Consider the following 18,312-nt stretch of genomic DNA (forward strand, 5'->3'; position numbering starts at 1 on the left):
AAATAAATTGTTGGTTGAATCAATTAATGACTCATATATAACCTGAGTAGATTAGATGTGAGAAAATAAACTGGAAAACAAATTAATAAAGGGATAACATAGAGTTCATTCCTTAAAAAAAGATTTTGAAGTATTTAAAATAAGGAGTTGCCTTAAGAGTCAAAGAATATAAAATGGAGAATTATTTCTAGTTGATTTTGGCGAAAGAAATATGCTTACTGTACAACAAGCTGCTGGCACACGGTTCCATTTTCTGTTATCAGTTCATTCAGTTTTAGTTCAAGGTGAACTTTACCCTATAAAGACAAAAAAAGATCACAAACTGAGAAGTCTATTTTACTGACAAAATATTAAGTAAAGGTATATTCTTTTTTTTTTAACTTTTTATTTTGCATTGGTGTATAGCAGATAAACAATGTTGTGATAGTGACAGGGGAACAGCAAAGGGACTCAGCCACACATATACGTGTATCCATTCTCCCCTAAGTCCCCTCCCATCCAGGCTGGCACATAACACTGAACAGAGTTCCATATGCTATAAAGGTACGTTCTTTTTCAAATGGCAGTCGTAATATTTAGTTATCCACTAACTAAATTTTAGTGATCCTTAGCACATGGCTTTGTCTACATCAAGTACGTGTTAAATGACCTAAGACCAACAATACAGATCAAAATCTGAGGGATAAGTAGTCAAATGCTTATATCAAACATGGTATTCAAATCTAAGAATTCTATGCCCTATTCAACAAATACTTATTTATCTCAATTATCATGAATTAGAAAGATAACACACATTTTAGGAAAGTTTGAATTTAGCAAATTCAAGACACAGAATGCTTTTTCCAGAAAAGATAAGTATAAAGATAGTATCATACAAGTCTAAACAATAAAAGTAACTTAAAACTGGTAAGATTCAATTTGTCACACTTACTTTTCTCAAATAATTAAGATTTATGGAATATTTACTATATTTAGGAGATACTGTAGGAGTGGGTAGGAATCTACGTTAAGTATAAAACAAAGTCATTGGGAATTCCCTGTTAGGCCAGTGGTTAAGACTCTATGCTCTCTCTGCTCAGGGGCCAGGTTCAATCCCTGGTCAGGAACTAAGACCCCCAAAGCCATGTGGTGAGGGAAAAAAAAAAACAAGTAAAACAAAGTCACTGCTTGTAAGAACTTACAGTCTAGTTGGATAGACAATAAACAGGCCAAGAACACTGATGAAAACATAGGATGCTGAGAACGAAAATAAAGGGCTACTTTCTTAAAAAGCCATTAATAAATGGACTTTTAAAAAATTTAGTAGTGTAAATTTAAAGCAAACTATCAACTTCTCAAGAAACAAAGGCTTAGGAACAATATAATCCAGGACTTGATTATTTCTACCCTGCCACCAGTGATGAGCAATTCTAAACTGGTTATGAGCAATTCAGAACTGGTTAAGAATTGGTGCTAGATTACCTCCACCCAGCTGACATGACAAACTGTCACATTGCCAAGTGAAGATTTCAAGGGTGTGATATCTAGAGACTGATGACGTAAGTAATTTCATCAGAGGATGGAAAGTTTATTATCTAATTACTATTCCTCTTTGAAACAAGCCTTTAGACATATGCAGAAATCTAACCTGAATCAGCCTATTTTTAATGGGCATATTTTATACAAGAGTGATTCTGAGGTTCACTAACTATAAAGCTCAAGGGATTGAGCAATAAGCACTGATGTATCTCAACATAAAAGTCTGCATAAGAAAGTTAAGCTCTAGAAAACAAAGGCATCAGTTGCCATAAAATTAGCAGTTAGGTGGAACTGGAACTAGATCTAGCAAACCTTCCACTAAAAACCTAGACACAAGTTATTTATAAAATCATATGCAATTTGTAAAATAGGTCTTTCATTCATCAGGTATTTAATACTCACAACCCTACTACTCAAGAGTGACCTCGAAAAGGTCCATGATATGTAGTAATTTATGACTCAACTAAAATTCTGAATCCTATGTGCTGTCACACCAGCACCTGTGTCACCTGACTCATGAGTGAACCCAGCCAACTGCATCAACATTTACATCTCAAAGCAGTTGTGCCATTTTAACATGTATGTATTTTATGGTAGAAACTGTGTATTAACAAGGCACTCCCAAATGCTTCTCAGAAAATGTCTAGGATCTACTCTATTTTAAAAACAATAAAAACTATTAATAAAGAGTAGGAAAAAAGTATAATAATTTCACTGACAAAAATGTATCATGCACTGTTATCAAATGTATTGAACACTGTATCCAGTCAAGACTAGAAATAAAAAAGATATTTAATGGGGTTCTACCAGGAATCATTGCCATTGAGTCAGAGCCTACCTAATATGTTCATTACTTCCACTGTCTGTTAAACACAACATTCTTTTGGTATTAGTCAATAATAACATAATAACGTATTAACCTGGTCAAAAAAAGAGTGGAGAGAGAACAAGCAGACACAAGATACATACTACTAGGGTGGAACACTAAAATTAAAAAGCATTATGAGTTAAATTAAGAAAACTAATTTCTAAACTGTAAGGTACTACCCTCATTATATACTTTAACATGGAAATATATATATATATATGATACTTAGTAAAAGAAACAAATCACAAAATAGGGTATATAATTCAAAGTTAATTTGTAAAAATAAAACATACTACATGTATTGCTATATAAAATTACTACAAAGCTCCCTACCAAAACACTGATCAAACTTTGGCAGGATTTCAAGTTTTTTTCTTTTCTGTTCACCTAGATTTTTAAAGTTTCTACTACCAATGTGTTTAGCTTTCTAGTAAAAAAAAAAAAAAAGAAAAAAAGTTTTAAAAATTATTTGAAGGTCTTTTTTAGTGTTAGAAACCCATATTTGAAATCACTTAAGAAAAATCTGGTATTCCCTACTATATTCACATGCAAGTTCAGTTTTACTTACACCTGTCACCATTTTATAAATCTGAAGAGTATTAAAACAAGTTTATTTGGGGCTGGAAGGGGGGAGGTTTCAGTAAAACATGAGTTCAGCAGAACGGTTCCCAGTTTCCCTTGAAGCCAGGGACAGTGGCTAAGGATAGCCATAAGATACAGTTCTGGTCAATGAGGTGTGCAGAGCAACCAAAGAAGCTGCTGCAAGGCTTCTAACTTCAGCAGTGGCCTGAGAGGCTAAAAAGCTTACTCAAAAACTTTCTATAATCTCATGCTGGAAATGATAAAAGTGGGAGCCCAGGGCCCACCAGGATAGAGAGGCCCTTGTAAACACCCAGGCTTTCTGTTGGAATCTTTGAAGGCCTGTGCTTGAGCAGGAAAGGTGAACAACATATCAGCCTTACAATGAGTGAAATCTAGCCTAGAATCAGCCAAATCCCTAACTGGATTAAAGTGATCAGCCTCTAGCTTAACCACATGCCAAAAGCAAATCTTTTCTGGAGGGAGAAAAAAATATCCAGGGCTTCAAGTTATCTCTAAAATATTTCGTATTTCAATATCTAGCATTCCATCAAAAATTATGAAACATGCCATTAGACCAAACACCAACCTCCCCCCTCCACGAAACCTAAAAATTCAAAACCTGACAAAGAGGATCACATTCATAGGAGACATAGACAATGGATTTAACTGACAGAGTTTGGTTTTGGGTTTTTTTGAGATAGAAAATGAAATGAAAAACTCAGCAAATACCGGAAATGATAAAATATGTCAAATGAAAAACTCAGAATTAAGCAATAAAATAACCAAAATGAACATGTATTTAACCACAGATTAGCCATAGCTGAAAAGTGAACTGGTGAAATAGATGATAGATTAGTCAGAGAGGGAGAGTGTATAAGAGACATATGAGACATAGTAAAATGGTCTACTATTCATGTAACTGAAGTCCCAGAAGAGAAGAGAAAGAACAAACAAGGAGGGGAAAAACGGGAAGAGATAACTGCCTGGAATTTTCCTAAACTGAAGACAGACATCAAGGCACAGTAACCAAGAGCCCCTAGGAACACCCAAGTAGGATAGATATAAAGAAAACCACATGTAGGCAGGGCACAGTAAAACTGATGAAAACAGAAGATAAAAAATCCTAAGGCAACTAAAAAAAACAGGGACGGTACTCACAAAGAAGTACCTGTAAGATGCTGACAAGGAACTATATCTGGTGATAAATGTGCAGTGTGATTTGATCCACAATAGCTTTCTTATTATCCATCCTCATAAGGAAGGTTCAATAACAAAATAATACACCCTTTATATGTGAGGAAATAATGGAAGATCAAATATCTGACCACCTTCTATATACTCATTTAAAAATAAACCAAATTCTTAGAGGGCATTATTCTATATATATTTCAGAGCACTAATCATGGTAGGTTGATATAAACAACTATATCACATTAATATGTATAAGCAGCGTACTTAGAAGCTTATATTACTCTGGTACTATCTGAGGGTTTATATTCTAACTTTATTTCAGATATTATTATAAAAATTTCACATAGAAAAAAAATTTCACATAGAAAAATCTGGGATTATTTTAATTTTATAGTACCATATAGTAGACATTATGTGAATTTTTGCATACAGTTTGGGAAAGTCAAATAAATACAGGTATTTGGGCAAAACACAATACATGCACTTAAAAACTGCATGAGTCTAAACATTTTTTTTAGTTTTCAATCACAAAACACTAAATTTTAACAATAATCTCACAGAACTCAGTAATTTTCAACTGATGAAAAATTTTCTTCATCTGAAGGAAACTTCTAGATTTCTGATCAATGTTCTTTTATATAATAATTAATTCTATAAATCATTTTGGACACAGCTGCCTGTCTGATGAAAAAACAAAGGCTGTACTTAATTATCTTCTATTTACAGATGGATTTGTTTTATCTTTAAAAATTATTTATTATGATCTATATGACTCATTCCTTTATTAGTCCATGTTTACAAATTTACAGATGCAGTTTTTAAAATACCTACTCATTATGTCTTAACTGGATATGTTTAAAGAAATCCTAATGTATCCATTATTCACTATAATCACTGTACTTTTAAATTTTTATTTATTTTTTAAAATTTCTATAAATTCGTAACAAAAAACATACACATAGTTGCATATAAGAATACACTGTTATTGTATTTTTTTTAATGCTTGCTTTAAATAGATAGGGTAGAAGCCATATTACCATCCCAACACACACCAAAAAAAACTTACAAAACAATCAATAACTTATGGCATAATCTAGAAATTCAAGATAAGCTTGTTGGTAAAGACTTATTAACTAAGCAATTACAGCAAAAGGATGTGACTGACACTGCATCTGGATTTACTGCTTGTACAAGCTGTGTTGAGACAAACACCCTTAATTAACGAGAACACCGATTTGGTTTAATCAGTCATATCAATATAAAAACATACTTTTTAATCACAGTGTCTGAAAAATAAAGAAAGGAAAAATACTTAAAGAGTTTGTGGTGATTGTGTTTGTATTGATATGGCATTTTTTTAGCTGTCAACAAGAAATTAGAGGGGGTTTATGGAGAGAAGCAGAAGGGAGAGATACGTCGTCAGACATATAAAAGGAATACAATGGAATCTCATCATTAAACAACTTTTTTCTCTTTTCCCTTCATTTGCAAAGTGAATAGTTATTAAAACTAGAGGGGAAATAGAAAATATTAACTATTCACTTTATAAAATAAAAGGGAAAGGAAAAAAAACACTATTTAAACAATAAGCACTTATACTCAATGAGCACATGAGTAGGGAGAAATGCATCAGTTGGTTTCATTCCTGTGTCCCTTCTGCAGTGCCTACTGCTGTATTGAGAGAAAGTCTATTTTTTATTTGCCATGGCACCAAATGCAAGCCAGCTATTTTATGCAGTGGTCAACCAAAAACAAATAAACCACCCAATATTTTAGTGTACTTTATGAGAAATTAAAAACAATATTTTCGTGTACTTTATGAGAAATCTCAAAAACAATTTTGACTATGTGAACTGTATCTGGTCTGTTATAGTAAGAACCTGCAGCTCCTTTCTAACTGCCTGACAACTTTCTAGCTCTCACTGATCATATTAAAGTTCCCATAATCATACTCCAAGGAGCTCCCTAGGAACTTTCTAACATCTTTCCCTTTTTAATTTGGTACGCTTCTGTGCCTTATACTCAGATTTTCCTAAGTGATTCTCCTAATAATCTGTTGGAGTCTTTTTCTGACCAACAGTACAGAAAAGTTAAAGGCAGTAAAACAATGTGGTTAGGAATTTAAGAATCAGATAAGCTCTTTACAGGAATCATGGCTCCATCACTTAGTAATTTTGTAACTTTGCAGACATCATTTAACCTCTATGAATCCATTTTCCACATCTCTAAAATGGACATAATGCTACCTACAACTCATAATGCTAATCTGAAGATTAAGTTAAATAATATATATTAAGTCCTTAGTACTGTGCGTGGTATATGCTGTTCTAATTATTAATGGTAATTATTAGCTTAAATTTCTGCTGAACTCAACCTGTCTCATCACTTTCTCCTAAGGCTCCACCAATTGCTCTTATTTCCATGACATTTTTATTAAATTTTATAAAACTTATGCAAGAAACAAATTTATTAACAAAACAGAATTTGTATGAATCAGGCTGCTTTTCTATCTTTCTCAGACTTCACAAGGTTAATTTAACATTCCAAGATCTGTTTTGGGGCCAAACAATATTTCAATGTGCACATTAATGTGATCAGTGTTATGCATCCCTCCCACCCACTGAAGGACTCTTCCTTCTAAAATTTATTTTAAATAGTGAGTGGATCTTACAAAGTAACTATCATTCAAGACAAAAGAACTGTAAAGGTTAATAACTCATGGTCATGAAAATAATTCATAGCAAATAAAACATGTAACAACACCTAACAGTTAAATGCTATTCGCAGATTTTCATGATTTGGACATACCATCAAATATACACCATCAAATAAAAAGTCTGTTTCCCAGTACTGATCTCTAATACCATCTCCAATAATTTTATAAAGAGTATTCTATAGAAATAATTAACTTTGGAGAGCTGGGTCCCTTAATTCTTTTAACAAATCACATTAGTCATAAGAAAAACACTGGACTTTAATAAACTACATTTTAAAATAATCCTCAAACTTCCTTTTAGACCAATTATCAAAGTCTTTTCCACATCTTTATTTTTTGTTACAACTATTAAAGAGAAAAATAAGCACTTCAAAACTTTCATGTCTGCCTTCTGGTAAAGGCATATCAGGGAAATGAACACCTGACTAGTGGTGAACAGACATTTTACATTTGTGTAACTATTAACAGCTTTTGAAATACTCTTAAAGGTATTTCACTTAATTCTCACAATCATTTGAGTCAACATGGTAACTTTCATTCCCATTTTACAGAAATAAAATTCAAGGTCAGTAAAATAACCACATATGAAAATTAGGACCTAAATTTTTAGACTTCAAGTTTAAAACCCTTTCCACATCATCACATTGCCTCTCACCTGGATCATTTACTAAATAGTATAATTGGGATAAGAGTAAAAGTTATTGTCAAATGTAAAGAAAAGAACATTAAAATGGGATAGAGTGAGAAAAGGAGAAGTTTCAATTCTATTTTATACTTAAGAAGGGGTTTTGGCAAACAAATACTCAATTTTTTGAGAATTTAATCAAACAGAATGCTTGAGAGGTTATGAGGAAACAGAGACACAGGCACTTTATTTGCAAACATCTGTGGGTGTGCGTGCAGTACTTTTTTCTTGCCTTAAACTTCAGTTTGAGTCACAGTGGCAAATTATAACTTCTTTTAAGAGAGGAAGAATTCTGCTTGCAGTTATGCCCTTGGGAAACAATTTCACAATCCTTACCATATTTTATAAATAAGCAGAGTTACCAAAAGAAAAAAGAGAAAGGATTCCCTTTAGATAGAAATAACAATTTCGAAGAGCAGCTCACACTTTTCAGAAACAAATACAAAGTTAAGCTACACAGTTAAACATATTTCTTTACTCACACACAGAATCTTAAGATCTCTCATTTTGGCAAGAGGAAAGATCTCTTATTTAAAGCAAGATCTTTGAAATGAGTAATGATATCCTTTCAAATAAAAAGAAAGGTGAACAACAGGAAACATGGTGGGTATGAAGGTTCTCCATGGTGGGCTTAGGCACAAGTTTGAATGAATAACACTGGCCCAAGTCTAGTTTATTCCAGAGTAAAGGGAGCATCCTGATCAGAACAGATGAAATCACACAGTTCTAAGGATTCTCCTCTGAGTTAATAAAAGATATCTTTTTCGATAAAACTTTTTCCTCATCTAAAAAAATTACTAATTTGCTACTGTGACTCAAAAAAAAGAACTAAGGCAGGGAAACAAATGTCCTCCTAATATAAAGCCCCCAAACACATACACTATTCTTGATTTCATTTGGCAAGGCATTTTCTTCCAGTTATATGTTACCCAGAGATGTATAATGCGTGGTGCCAGAATTTAAAGTAAGTATGACAAGCTCTCTCTGTGTGAACAAGTATAATCAGTTCATTTTTCACTCCTTTTCTGTGTGTGACAATCTCTTCCATCACTTATTCCTTAATATTTACCTGAACCTCTGAATTGGAATCAACAGGCTGTAGCGAAAACCAAGTTTCTTTGCCACTGTGGTTACACAAGTCTTCTTTTTTGATGGCTACTTTTCCTATAATAAATAAGTAAACAATGAGGAAACATATTTTCTATAATCATCAGCACCATTACATATAATACTTTTTAAAAAAACATTTAAAAATAATTTTTATCTGCTGATACAAAAATCCATTTTTATAAAGCAATTTCTATGTTTTAAAGAATGAAAAGGTGCCTCATTTTCCTCTACTGCTTGTCTGACCCTTCTGAGCCATTTTGAATTAGAGGATTAGACCAAAACCCAGTTGTATTTATATACAATTGCACTTTTTAGGACATATTAGATTCACATTTTTACCCAGAGTACATTCAGTATAAAAAGCAATGTACAATGATTGTACAATGACAGTGCAAACTAATCCTCCCAATTCTTTAATACTATGAATAAACCATGTGTTCTGTCTAAATAGACATATCTGCCCTTAATAAGAGTTTATAAGCTCCAATTAAGAGAACAGAAAAAAACAATATCATATGGTCATTAATAATTTTAAAAACTGACTTGAAATTATGAGATTAAAATAATTTTACTGAAAATTTGGTTTTCTCAAAACACTGTAAATACTGCTTATGTTGCTTCAATGCATTAAAAAAAAAAAAAAATCAAAGCAGTTCCCTAAAGAGTTTCTATGTCTCAGAAACAGACACAGAGCAGTGAACAAAGTAATATGAGAGGAAGAAACAGAAATGTTCTTATTATAATGAAGTATTTGCCATGTTGGTTACAAAGCATTTCCTTCCTCAATTCAAGTTTTAAGAAGTAGATAGTTTTGCATATGACCGACAATTTATTCCAACATTCAACACAAAAACTTCAACAAAGGATGTACGTTAAAGTAAAAAATAGCTCACTTTCTTTGATTTTACCAAATAAAAATTTTCATTTTAAGTGCCCAAATTATACTTTATATCCTTTCACTTATGACCTAGCTTGGTCTTTCAGTTCAACATCTGAAAACTTATGAAAAACAGTTAAAAAAAAAAAAAGTTTTCTGTCAAGATATATCAATTTTAGTGTACCAAGTGGAAAGAAAAGATGTAACAAGAAAGCAAACACAGAAAAACTGTCTTTAAAATTTTATTTTGGAATCAGATTAGTAGTAATGGCTGCACAACTCTGTGAACATGCTTAAAACCATGGCATGCATGCTTTAAAAGGGCAAGTTCTATGGCCTGTACACAGCACATCAATAAAGCTATTAATTAAAAGTAATCATATAGACCCTATTTGACAATTTCCAGGATTTTAGTTTTATACATAATTTATGAATATGTATGTAAGTGTACATATGTGTGCATGTACAATACATCCAAACGTCACTAAAGCAAGCCCTCAACTTAAAAGAACGTTTTTTAGGGGCTTCCCCAGTGGCTCAGCAGTAAAGAATCCACCTGCAATGCAGGAGCCGCAGGAAGACACAGGTTTGATCCCTAGATTGGGAAGATGCCCTGGAGGAGGGCACGGCAACCCATGCCCATTAAAAAAAAAAAAAGTTTTTGGGAAATGTACTGGTTCAATGGATTCCTTTACTCATTCAACAAATAATCACAATGACACTGTATTTTAAACGGTAAGCTGATTTCCAGAATTCTTCAACCAAAGTCTACTTAACCAATAATTAGTCTAAAAACTAGAGTCGAAATCTAAGGAATACCTGTTCTATTTATGACTGCACAACACAGATCACTGGAAACACCTTTGTTACAAGTTAGTAACCAAAAGTTAGTTCAAAGGTTAAAAAAAAAAAAGCCCAGAAGCAAGGACCCTCTTCTCTTACTTCATGTCTCAAGTGTCCATGGTATTCACTGTCACAAAAGAATTGAATGGTTTGTGTCCTCTGTGAGAAAAACCCTTTTCTGACTAGCTGTATAAATAAGCCATTTGTTGTTGAGAAAAACCTGCAATTTTATTGCCAGCTCTTACTCCTATCAAGTTCCTTTTAAGATATCAATTTGTAAAATGTAAAGATTTGGTTGCAAGAGACTAGTCAGTCCGAAGAAGAGGGGAAGAGCACATGATCTCAAGAAGTCAAAGAAACTGACAAAGCACGACAGAGAAAAACAAAGGAAAATATTTGAAGTCGTTAGGTATTAGGATACCAGCCAACACATTCATTTTATTGGGCAATATATCACTTGAAAAAGAAATGTCATCAGACCTAGGGAATCAAACAGCATAGAGAGGAGTTATGAAGGGAAGGAGGGAGGGTAAATAAATAAATGAATGAATGAGAAAGGTTGGAGGGTAAAGAAGGGAACTCAGAGAAGGAAGAAAGGAACAGGGAGGGGAGGAACAAGTTTCTGAAATACAAGTAAGACCCCAAAAATAGTTCCTCATTCTTGTTGTGAGCTATCCTTAGTTAAACAGGTCATATGGCAGCTATTAAACACAAAATGTAGGCAGCCTGATTATAGTGGAATGAGCACCGAACTGAAAAGAAAAGCCAAAATTTATTGAATATCTGCCAGGGAGTAAACATTCTTACATGTTTTGTTTAATCTTCGTAACAATCTTGGGGGTAGACGGTATATTACAGATGAGGAAAGCTGAATGATACTAAAAACCTGCACACTAACGAGTGCTAGAGTCCGATTTCAAAACCAAGGTACTCCTGTTCAGGTTTCTTCCAACAGACACTAATTCTCAGCCGACTGTCAATTCTGTTACTTATTAGCTGTGTGATCCTGGGTGATTTATTTAAACTCTACATCTCACTTATCTCCTCTGTAACAACTTTCAGTTCCAATGATCTTAAAGACTTATTCTGTGCATCCTTATGGTCTCTAACAGTGTTTTAATGTTTACTATTTTAAACAAGTGAAGTGAAGTCGCTCAGTCGTATCCAACTCTTTGCAACCCCATGGCCTGTAGCCTACCAGGCTTCTCTGTCCATGGCATTTTCCAGGCAAAAAGACTGGAGTGGGTTACCATTTCCTTCTCCAGGAGATCTTCCCGACCCAGGGATTGAACCCAGGTCTCCCGCATTGTAGGCAAATGCTTTACCGTCTGAGCCAAAACAAAGGTAACTCATTATTTCACTAGCTATGAGATCAGCAACATCAAAAATAAACAAATAACCCCCAATGCTTCACACAAGATATGTCTGAAAACCATGTTTCTTGACACAACTTTGAGGAACTGGGCTCTTTGAAAATAACTTTTATCCAGTCCTATTCTCTTTCTGACAGCTGATTTATGTCTTTGGGAAACACTGTTTACTTAAGGAAGTATATGGTAAAATCATGTATAAATTATGGAGTAGTCATTTCAACAGTTTGCTTAAACTGGGGAAAATCTCTTAGGACTAGAACTTTTGATTAAACATTTGCTTGGCTCTAAAACTCAAAAAAATAAAATAAAAATAAACAAGTAAATAATTAACCGGTCAACCCAGGAACCAAATACCAAACACATTATTTAAAGGTACTATTTCATTTCCCACTATACTGACAAACTCGTAGACAGAAAAAGTTGAGACCACATATACACACATATATATACCAGATGCTATATTAGTTCCTTAAAATCAGACAAGGAGAGGAAACACAAAAAGAAATGAAGGCACTGTGGACACAGAAACCATCTTAGTTGGTCTCTAAGTAAAAAAAAATTATATATACTCTTAGCTTTCCAGTACCACTTCTAGGCAGCATTTTCTTACCATCCATAAAATCCATGTTATACTAGGGCCCCACTTTTAGATACAACATATTCTTAAAAATTTCATCCTGATACAGATCACCAACTGGCAAAATCTTGATGGCCTTGTTCCTGCTTGATTACTAGTAGAAATGCTGAAAGGGTAGATAAATGTAAGGATAAGTGTGACTGCCTATATAAGATGAAAGAGAACCAGAGGACTGAACAAATTCTGGCAGTATCAATAACAGCAATTCAGTCAAAGGCAACACTTAGGTACCTTAGTGTACAGGGCTTAGAATGATTCCTTTTGGTCTCTGTGGCAGACTGGTATATTAATGGCTTTCAAAAAATCATACTTCCCCAGTCTATGCCATTGTGTAGTCTCCTCCAGCACTGACTCTGGGTTTGGCTATGCCACTTACTTTTGCCAATGGATACAAACAAATGTAATCCAAGTAGTCTTATTAAGCATCTGCAGTAGGACTTGCCCTCAACATCATGTGGAGGGGGAGCACATGGCCAGCACCTGCCATCAGACACATGGATCAGATCACTCAGCCCAGTCAATTTCCCAAGTAACTGCATATTAGTGACTCCAGGTAAGACCAGCAGAAGAACCAGCCCACTGAGCGTGGCCCAAACTGATGATCTGCAGGAACATGAGCAAACAGAGGACTGCTAAATTAAGCCACTAAGTATTAGAGTGATTTGTTATGTAGCAATAGACAACTGATACAGTTCCTATGCAAACAGACACAAAAGTGTAGCCTTAAGCTATTTAAACAGTAGGGTTGACCTAAGAGCTAAGTAAGTGCCAGCAGAAATGACAATTCTAATGTTGAAAAACACATTATCTGTCTTAAACCCAACCTCATTTTAAAGGTGAACGAGGCCTAAGAAGGTAGAGTGACTTGCTTAAGGTCACAAAGCCAGTGAGTGATAGAGTCATAAATGGAATTCAGGTCTCTGATATCCTAGTGAAATTCTCTTCCAACAGTTTGAATCAAGAGGTATGATATACAAGTTAACCAGTCTACCATGGTTCAATTGTTTGGGCCTAGATCCCTCTGAAAACTAAAATAATTAGAAAATACACATTAGGAGGTAAAATGTATATGTTTAATATTACTAGGATCCTTACTGGAAATGGAATTTTTTCTTAACAAAAAGTTGTTCTCAAAAAAAAAAAAAAAAAAAGTTGTTCTCTTCTCCTCCCTTTCTAAGGGAAGAAGACACTATATCATAGGACAATACCACACAATAAGACTTTCAAAGCCTTGCTTTTATAATTTCCTATCTTTTTGTACATGGCTCCTAGGTCTCAAGTTTTCAATTAATCTATAATCAGTTTTCATTCTAACTGTTCTGCACATAAAGGTTTCTAATACAAAAAATTATGCCCCATATTAGTAACAGTTATTACTTCCAGGAGGGGGCTGGGGAGGTATCAGTGACCAAAATTAATTGTCTGTAATGCTATAACTAAAGATTTTCTTTTACAAAAAGAAAAATATTCTTTTTTTTTTTAAAGGAATAACAACTTTTCAGGAAGATGGCAGACTAGTATCTCAAAATAACATCTAATCAGGGTTTAGATGTCAGTTTCTTTTTTTTAGTTAATTAACTTATTTATTTTTGGCTGCACTGGATCTTTTGCTGCACACAGGCTTTCTTTCACTTTACTTGCAGCAAGCAGGGACAACTCTCTAGTTATGGAGCACAGGCTTCTCGGCGCATTGGCTTCTGTAGTGGAGCTGGAGCACGGGCTATAGAGTCTGTGGGCTCAGCAGTTGTGGCACACATGCTTAGCTGCTCTGAGGCACGTGGGATCTTCCAGGACCAGGGATCGAACCCACGTCCCCTGCACTGGCAGGCAGGTTCTTAAACACTGGACCATCAGGAAAGTTCTCCATATATTATCCAACAATTAAAAATAAAAAACAAACAAGCTCTTAAAGCTATCCAACCAGTACACATTCTTAGATCTTAAGTTTAAAAGATGGTTCTCTCAACTCTAGCTCAAATTTAATTCCCAGAAAATGCTATGGTACTATTTAGCCTACAACTGGGCAAAGACTTATAAAACAAGTGAAAATATCAAGATTACCTTCCAATTTTAAAGGCTACATATGTACTTTGTTTACTTTAATAAAAGAAAAAACAAAAATTTCTACATTTAGTAAAGATTTTTGTTTTACAGTTCCTACAGCAAGTTATGACCTTCTGATACCACTCCACAAAGGACTGATTTTTACTTTAAAAAATAAATAAATATATAAGAAATTTTTGGAAATAATTATAAACCTCAACTAAAGGCCTTTTCAAGAAATATATATGATGAGTATGAGTAAATAGATAATGAAAATTACAAAACATTTTCTTAAAAAGTCACAGTAGTCAATCAAAGATACACACTCTCTCAAGTGTTGCTAATAATCACCAAAAGCCTCTATCAAATCTTGTCGTTCCATTAAGAGATCTCCTTGCTTTCCCTCCTCTCTCTCTTCCAATCTTCCTGATACACTTTATCAATCTTCACTAAGGCTTCATTTCCCCTGTAAGCCTCCAGAAGTGCTCCTAGGGCAATTTCATTCATTCCAACAGAGGCTTCAAGTTTCACATAAGGTAAGATAAGATTCAGTATCACATCTCCAAACAGTAAATTCAGATCTTTTCTGTGAGCTTCAGATCTGTGTTTCCAACAATCAACAAACATGTCCACCAAGATGCTCCCCAGGTAATGCAAGTTTAACCTGTTTGTAACCAAAGTCATCCTCTCCCTTTCTCATCCTGAATGCTCTTTATCTCAGTTAATGACAGCTATTAAAACAAGATTATTTTTAACTCTTTCCTTTCTTATATCCCCCCTTTATCTCCTCAGTCCCTAAATCCCATGTGAAGCTACCCCTGTGAAGGGCATTCCCTCATCTGCATTTCCGCTGTCATTGCCCTATTCATCTCATCTGATAACAGCCTCCTTGATGGCCTCCCTGCCTCTAATCTCTCTCTATTCTAAAACATAAACCATACATGATAATATTTAAAGCAGATTTTTCATACTTTAAAAATATGCATATATACAGTTATATATATGTACACACATTTTAAATATGTAATCTATGGACACTGAGTTTATTATTGTTCAGACCACAGGAAGTTGTTAAAATACACAAGTATATTCGTATATACAGTTACACATAATTTTTAAAAGGTTCCTGATTCTTAAAAGGTTAAACTGTCTACAGAGTAAAGTCCAAATTCCTTAGCATGGCTTTAAGTGTCCATCACAACTTGGTCCAATTTACATTCCCAGATTCACCTTCTACCAACCTTGGCCTAAGTAATTTATACATATCAGCAGATACACCACCAATACGACTCACTTTTTCTTCTCTGCTTCTGCTAATCCCTATTATCTTGAAACTTCTTCCTTTTCCTACCTAGGTAGTTTCTGTTAATTCTCCACCAAACAAAATTAACTCTTCTTTCCTCTATGCTTCCAAGTACTTTGTTCCTACCTCCAGCACAGACCCTATTAAGTATATTAGTATTAATCAGCCAGATAACCTGGGAGCAACTTGAAATTTATTTACCTTAATATTCCCACCTTCTGTACACCACATAGACAAGTGTATAAGGATGGAGCCTTGGGATAATCCATAATTAAGGGTTTGTTGGACAGAGAAAAGTCTATGTACAAGAAGCAGTCAGAAGGAAGATAATTAGGAAAATACAATGTTATTAAACTGCCTTTTCCTTGACTTTCAACAAGTTGAATAAGCAATCCAAAGAGTCTAATGTGACACAGAGGCAGATGAGGGCTGAAAACTATGAAATGCCTTCTGCGACAGGGGAAAAGTATTTGCTATGCATATAGTTGACAAAAGTTAACATATTTATCAAATATGGAGGCATAAGAGTAAATAAAATTCCACCCAAAAGAAAAATAAGCAAAAGAACTAATTCACAGAAGAAAAATGTAAAAGACCAATAAACATATAAAAATTCCTCAAATGCACTAGTAATCAGAAAATACAGGTTAAAAAAATCAAGTATTACTTTCGCTGATCAAGTCAGAAAAAAAAATTTTCAATAATAATATCCAAGAACAACAAATTTTCCATGATAATTTCCAAGGTACAGTGAAATGATTATGCCCACATCATGTTTGAGGGAATGTAAATTAAGTGAAAGAGGAAAAAGAAACTGAATAAACAATACAGGGTAATAACATAAATGCATGAAGTAAAGAATGAGAAGACACAAATCATTAACTGTAGCTATTCTTAGGCAGAATCATTACCAGTCCCTTAAAACATGTAATAATTTTAGAATTAAGAAAAAATATTAGTTTTTAAAAAGGTATTTTTAAATGATTGTGGTAAACTTCAAAAATGAAGTCAGATTACAGTGATTTAAAAAGAAATAAGTAGTAAGCAGAAAAATATAAGTCACTTGTTCAGGAGTTCAACAGCAAAAGCAGAAACAAATTAGATGGTAGTCAAGAGGTCAAAGTAAAATAAAGCTTAATTCATTTAAACTGCAGGTGATGAGCATATTTGAAACTGGAAAGGAGAGATGGAGATGATGAAATTCAGGACACTAAAGAGAGAGTAATGCATGTGAATTAAAGATCTCTACCTGTTAGGGGCTTCCCTGGTAGCTCAGACGGTAAAGCGTCTGCCTACAATGCGGGAGACCTAGGTTCGATCCCTGGATTGGGAAGATCACCTGGAGAAGGAAATGGCAACCCACTCCAGTATTCTTGCCTGGAAAATCCCATAGACTGAGGGTCCTGGTAGGCTACAGTCCATGGGGTCGCAAAGAGTTGGACACAACTGAGCGACTTCACTGACTGACCTGGTTATTCAAAGACAGTGGTGCAAAAGCCATAAATGTGACACGTATGTGGTCAGTTAGTTTTGTCCGAGTTGATGCTCACAGATCGTACCTCAGGAAGTTATTTAAGAAACAGAGTTACTGGTCACCAATACAGCCAGAGAGAAAACATGTGATCAGATTAATGTGAATTATTACTTCTGTTAGAAAAACTTCAAAAACAGATGTTCTTTGGTAGGGATCAAATACTGTGATCTTTGTATAAAAACATTCTTTGAATCATTCAGCAATTCTTGTACTGATCATTCACCAAATTTAAGGCACTCTGGGAGTGACAGTCTCTGCCTTCATAAACATATATATTCAACTAAAGCATCTAGACATTAAACAACAAACTGATGAACAAGTATAATGAATACTACAGAAAAGGGACCCATCAGGCACTATAGAAATATATTGTACCATGACTAGAGGGAAAATGGTCACGTCAACTCCCTGACGAAGTGTTGCCCAGGTTGAGCATACAAATTAAAAATCAGATCGGCAAATGAACGTGAAGTCTAGAGGGAAGGATTAGAAGTTTGAGAGTATATTATTCTGTTGTTTTCAATACTTTATACTTGGAAAAAGAATGAATATAAACACCAATGTTGTGATTAAAAGATAATTATGAATGGTACATACCTATACGAAGGTCTCTTTGTAAAACATTCTTATCATAAACATAGAAAGACAAATACTGGAAAGTTCTTGGAATCTCAAAATAAAATTCTTCACTAAAAAATGGGCTAGAGAGAAAAGAGGGAAAGCTCATTAAATTTAAACTCAACAGTGTCCTCATATAATATTTTCAATAAAATAAAATTGCAGATTAAACCATAAAGAAAAACTTTAAGAATTCCAAAATAATTCTCTATATTAAGTTTCAATTAAGCCCTGTACAAACTAAGCTGAATTTCTGAAAGGACCTTGACTGCCAGGTTGGGCTCAGAACCAACAGATTTGCTGGAGTCCTGTGGACAGAAGATCCAGTAATTGCCTGAGGTCATGCTCACCTTAAAGTGGACACAGTTGAGAGCTGAGGACAGTGTCATTCACACCATTATCTCAAAATATGTA

General features: G+C 34.2%; 1 protein-coding gene across 3 annotated transcripts in view; it reads right to left on the reverse strand.

The window, feature by feature from the left end:
* The window catches only part of RASA2 (RAS p21 protein activator 2), a 120,468-nt gene that overhangs the window by 70,994 nt on the left and 31,162 nt on the right, over positions 1-18,312 (reverse strand). For all 3 annotated transcript variants that reach the window (XM_043474237.1, XM_043474236.1, XM_043474235.1), the window contains exons 3-5: positions 17,878-17,981; positions 8,630-8,724; positions 220-296 (exon numbers count right to left, since the gene is read on the reverse strand). In XM_043474237.1, coding sequence (XP_043330172.1) covers positions 220-296; positions 8,630-8,724; positions 17,878-17,981 — 276 coding nt within the window. The remainder of the gene's footprint in view (positions 1-219; positions 297-8,629; positions 8,725-17,877; positions 17,982-18,312) is intronic.

The sequence above is a fragment of the Cervus canadensis genome, chromosome 7, assembly GCF_019320065.1.
Source record: "Cervus canadensis isolate Bull #8, Minnesota chromosome 7, ASM1932006v1, whole genome shotgun sequence".
Classification (NCBI taxonomy): Eukaryota; Metazoa; Chordata; class Mammalia; order Artiodactyla; family Cervidae; genus Cervus; species Cervus canadensis.